The sequence below is a fragment of the Capsicum annuum genome, chromosome 4 (assembly GCF_002878395.1).
Source record: "Capsicum annuum cultivar UCD-10X-F1 chromosome 4, UCD10Xv1.1, whole genome shotgun sequence".
Lineage (NCBI taxonomy): Eukaryota > Viridiplantae > Streptophyta > Magnoliopsida > Solanales > Solanaceae > Capsicum > Capsicum annuum.
In genome coordinates, this window is record NC_061114.1 from 13,924,215 (window position 1) to 13,930,047 (window position 5,833).

General features: G+C 35.9%; 1 protein-coding gene across 1 annotated transcript; it reads right to left on the reverse strand.

Annotated features, from left to right (window-relative positions):
• Window positions 1–94: 94 nt before the first annotated feature.
• Window positions 95–4,122, reverse strand: LOC107868227 (cation/H(+) antiporter 2-like). The gene is made up of 3 exons (XM_016714856.2): window positions 3,465–4,122; window positions 1,495–2,490; window positions 95–1,402 (listed from the first exon to the last, which is right to left on the reverse strand). Exons 1-3 carry the CDS (start codon window positions 3,621–3,623, stop codon window positions 482–484), a joined length of 2,076 nt encoding a protein of 691 aa, XP_016570342.2. The 5' UTR covers window positions 3,624–4,122; the 3' UTR covers window positions 95–481.
• Between the last annotated feature and the right edge of the window lie 1,711 nt (window positions 4,123–5,833).

Consider the following 5,833-nt stretch of genomic DNA (forward strand, 5'->3'; position numbering starts at 1 on the left):
AACTTGGTTGTGTCTAACTTGGATCCAGTTAGCAAGTAAGCACTCCAGCTTTGAAAGCACACAGCTAGACATCTCAACTTTAGTCTCAGCGGACAACTAAATACTCAAACTCGTCCTCATTTTGTTTCTGCTGACATGACACATAAATTTTAAAGTTTTCTAGAGGATCATTTTGTGAATTGGAGTGTTCAACTGACACACTGGAAACGAATTGAGGTGTCTAATTGTTCACTTGTCAGCTGAGGCTAAATTTAAGTGTCTATTAACATATTCTGCCTATAAAGTATATAAAGAGTAAATGAACAACAACAACAAAAACAATAAACCCACTATATTCCCACAATAGTGGGGTCTGGGGAGGGTAAGTGTACACAGTCCATACCACTACCTTAGAAGAGAGATAAAGAGGTTGTTTTAGATAGACCCTTGGCTCTAGACACTATATGCAGAGTAAATCTTAGATGTGTAAAATTCTTTCTTATTACCTGCTATGGAAATCTGCCAAAACTGTGCTATCTGCTTCTTTCTCTACTTCATCATTTGATATTGCCATCAAGACATCATCCGTTTTCTGAGCAACATCGACACCTGATATTTGTCGTTTTGAAGACAAGGGAAGGAACCTAATTATGGTGAGATTTATGTGATGATCCATGCCAAGACGTTTACTAAAGCCTAGTGCTTCGCGATCATCAGGTCCACCGAAAAATAAGATAGCAACATGTTGAAGAGAATCAGAACCCGAAGGATTTAAAGATCCGGATGTAAGTCCTCTGTCAATAAGAATCGCGACAGAACATGGGGCATGACGAAGAACTTTCTGATTAGTAGGCCGTATGCCTTGTTTACCGTTCTCTAGCTTCCCATCTATTCTCTGATGTTTATGGAATGGAAGGACAATGATAGATGCTCTTATGTCTTCAGCAGTGTTACAAACATCTGTATGCATACGTTTAAAGGGAGATACGATTTTAATCTGGTGAACTAACAACCCCGTCTCACTATTGAATATATCCATCGCGTCATTTATCTCAACAACATCATTCCCACCATAATCATCTTCATCACTTAATTCATCATCTTCTTTTTGATTGTACATTAAATTAGTCTTTTTTTTATCTGGGAGCTCAACTAAATGCATCAAGTAAGCGGTTATTGGAACTTCTCTTGGCCCTCTGGAGGCTGCAATAAGTCCTAGCATAGTTGCCACTGGACGAGGACTATGCACACAAGCAAGTATTCGTAGTTCGCTTTCTGGATTATGTGATTCAAAATATATTTGCCTGTAGCCGATGATATCACTTTCTCTTCTAACCATGAAAGCTACTATCGGTCCCCATATCAACGTATTCACAATAATTGTTGCTATCATCACGTCATAGAAATTCTCGCTCAAAACAAGCTGCAAAACTTAAACTTTGTAGGTTCAAAATCAAGAAAGGCATAAAACCATAGATAAGCTTTAAGTTGTATTTCATGCAAAAGAAAACTTACTTCATTCGCCAAGCCAATCGTCAATGCTAGCATATCAACATGACCTTTTAGGTTCATCATAAAAGCAAGAAGCACCCCTTCTCTATAAGGAATCTTTAGGTGAAAACAAGCTGCCAATGTTCCAACAATCTTCCCTCCAATGCTCGACAAAATAAGGATAACGAATACAATAATGTTACGCAAACTTTTCAGCTTAGTCACATCTGCCCTGAAACCATGGTTGCCAAAGTAGATTGGAAATATGAAATTGTGAATTGGATATGTTAGTTTGATCAACAACGTTCGAGCTGCTTTGCCCCCTCTAGGGAACATTGATCCAATGAGGAAAGAAGCTATAATGCTGCTGAATCCAAGCTGTTCGAGAGCCATAGCAGCGATATAAAGAATCGCTACAAGTACAAATATTTCAGTATTTCCAAGGTACTTTTTGTTCCTATTCCTTCTATTCAACCAATTAGCTAGATACATATTGATTACAATAACTACACCAACGATAATAAAATAGAGAATAAGGAAACCAATCCATTTTACGACTGATGTTGTCTTGAACTCCGAAAGTAAAAATAATAGAAACACCGAGTATGCATCGGCTATCAAGGATGAAGATATAGCTAACTTGCCAGTATCAGAAGTTGCAAACTTAAGGTCTGCTGCGACACGTACAACAATAGGGGATGCTGCATTGGCTAAGGTTATTATGATCATTAAGGCCATTAAGAATGAAGAACCATGAGAAGATGTTTCTTGAAATACTAAGAAAGTAACAGCAGCAGCAAAGATAGTACATGCTATACTACTGCCACAGGCAATAATGCTTGCAGGCCGAATGTTGCGCATTAGATAAGGGAAATCTGTCTCAAGACCAATCAAGAACATGATTATAGTTCTAAAGATTAACGCCATGAATTCATAATAACCCGAATTATAACTTTGAATGAAGAACTCCTCCACTTTTTTGATTCTTGAAAACCCCGAAGGACCCATCAAGAACCCCGCCTGTGTAATGAACCAAACAGAAAACATAAGAACAAGAAACAAGTTACCCCATGTCCAATCAAAAACAAAGTTATCTTTCCACAAATAGCATGTTTATATACTCCAGCACTACGTCGGATCTTTCAAAAATGCACTACTCTTGGAGGATCCTACACAACATTTTGTAAGAGTCAACAACAAAAACAACATACCCAATGTATTCCCACATAGTGGGGTCAGAAGAGGGTAGAGTGTACGCAGACCATACCACTACCATACTTGTGCTTTAAATGCAACATTAGACCACCATGCACACACATTTGTTGTGCACTTGTTGTTGTTGTCACATTTGCGTCGGATCCTTCAAAAATGCACTATTTTTAGAGGATCTGACACCAGTTTGTCAACTTTTTTAAGATTCAGGGTCAACATAGCTTCATTATACTTGTGTTCCAAATGCAACATTGCACCACCATATAACCTTTTTAGCTATAAAGTTGTCTCTACCTCCCACCCCACCCCCTTTTCTTATCTTTCTAATACAAAGTGAATTGATTACAAGTTCAGAAATCAAAACATTAGGTGTGTTTGTTATGAAGGAAAATAAGTATTGGATTCTTACTTATTTATTGTGTTCGGTGCATAAGCAACAAATATTATTCGAAAAGCATTTGTATATAATCCAAACAAAGATATAGGACCTTGTCTGTGGATAAAATATTTTTCAAAAATTTTAACCAGCCAAGAATGAGAAAATCGAAAAACATTTTTTCATACAGAACATACCCATAAAATTAACGAATAGCTAGCATACAAGATCCCTAATTCATGCATGTAATAAATAGAAGAAAACAAGATCCTACACATTTAGACTATCATATTTTAACATAATTATCCATGGACACACAATGTGTAATTGTGACTGCACACACACACACACACACAATGTGTAATTATGCATGTATGCACACAATGTGTGAAGATGACATACTTACGAGAATTTGAACAATGGGTGAAGCTTGTCCTAATGGCTTAAGCAAAATTTGCAAAATATGAGAGATCACAAGAATCCCAGAATATTGCCATCCCATACTAATAATAGGGTTAAACAATTCTTTATTACAAGCACCATCTTGTTGGTCTGCAGCAGCCATTTTTCAATAATATTTCTTGGAATAATTTTTTTTTTCTTTTTTTTTTAAAATATTTTTTTTTTCAAGAATTTGTTAGAAATATCATGGTAAGGTTAAAGGGGTGAAGGATAAGAGAGGAAGGATGAAAAAGACGTATAAATGTTCCTCTTCCTTCTTCCCCCCTCAACCTTCCTTCTTTGGCCTTTTGCTGATGAATTTTCTTCCTTTGTTTTTGTTTTCTTTGTTGTAACCATTTGTGTAAACAGAAAATAGAAATTTCATGGATTGCTATTTCCTTTTTTGTCTTGGTTTCGACCGTTATTAGCGGATGTGTCTCGTGTGTTTGATTGCTTGCTTTTGTGTATGTTTATTTTTAATTTGTTGCTTGACCAGGGGGTGTCAAATGAGCGGATTGATCGTTATTAGGGTGGTTTAAAGATGAAATTTTATAAATAGCACTAGTTGTGTCGTGGATGTCACATGTTCAAGTCGTGAAAACGACCTCTTACAGAAATGTTAGTTGAAGCTGCATACAATAAACTTTCACGCTTAGGTACTTTTCCGTATCCGCGTATAGCGGAAGCTTTTGTGCACAGACTGCCTTTTTAAGCACTATTTATATCCTTAATAATTTAATTATGATGATAATGTTGAGTTTTTTAAACATAGGAATAGTTTTGCATTAATACATCGACAACCGGCTTCTGTTTGGATGATTGTTATATCTTATTTCATAATCTATCGTATTGTGTTTTATTATATTTTATCGTATTATATTATTTTAATGAATATAACATTTGAATAAATTGAAGGGAGCCTTGGAGTAACTAGTTAAATTGCCTCCATATGACCTAAAGGTCGCAGGTGCAATCCATGAAAATTAATAGTCTCTAGTAAAAATGCAAGTAAGATTGTGTATAATAAACCCTTGTGGTCTGGCCTTCCAGGACCTGTGCATAGTGGGAGCTGTAGTGCATCGAGCTGCCCCTAACATATTGTCTTTTGCACTATAAAAATGTAGGCCAAGGATAAAATGAGATTAGTAAATAATAAGATAAAATGAGAAAAAAAGATAACGACATGATCATACAAAATTGATAGTTATACAATATGAGACTTTTCCTCGTAACCTAAGTATGAATTTAACGATACTATACAATAAAATTTAAGTAGCAATCAAAACAAACGTTATATTAAACTAACGATACAACACAATACAATAGTTAAGTGTTAATTATGTCTTGAATTTTTTCATTGTATATTTTAGAAAACACATAATCCCTATTAGTTTAGGAGACCTTTTGTCCTAATAGATTTGAGAAAGAAAAATAGTCCTTGTAGGATTGGGAGAATATTTTTCTTATAGGTTTGGGACTGCTTGAAATCTATATATAGGGGATGTAGTTGGGGATCTAAAACATTGTACACTTCCTCTTTTCTTTCATAGTGGAAACTCTTTATTTTGCTTGAAGGATTAGGCCTAGCCGAACCTGGTTAAATCCATGTATCATTTTTCTTCTCTATTTTCTTTATTTGTGATTGTGTGCTAGATAATCCATAATATATATTTTTATAACATAATTGGTATCAAAGCCCAAATTTGGCTGGATGAGTACGGTGATATGGCAGAGTGATGGGGTGCAAAACTTAGTTTACTTACCCATAACAAGCTTAAAAATGCACACACAAGAAGAAGCTAGTTATAGGCTTTGGTTTCCATAAAATACTTAGACGATGTGGGTGGCACATAGTGAATCTCGAAAATTGACTTGTGGACTGTGGTGTTGGGTCACATGGAACTTAGTTTGAGAAGGAGATTGTTTGGGCAATCTCAGTGAATCGTGGTAATGGACCACGTGAAACTTAGTTCAAGGGAAAGATTGTTGAATGTGCTAATAAAAGTCTTACATTGGTAGCAGAATGAATGACCGAGAAGCTACATACAAAAGTGTAAGGATATCACTTAATAGTGTGAGGCCTTATAAAAAAAATCATGCTGGCTTGGCCCAAAGTGGATAATATCATCCTATGTAAGAGTGTTTTTGGGATGGTCAGGGGCGGCTTTACCTTGTAAAAAAAAAATAGGCGGCCGTCTTAGGCCCCCAAATTTGAGGGGCCTCATTTTTTAGAACAAAAGACTTTACACAGACGGAAGAAATATATTACAATAAAGTGTTCTCTCCGGTGGTGATACATTACCATGGTCTTATTAGCTTCGGTGTCTCTTCATA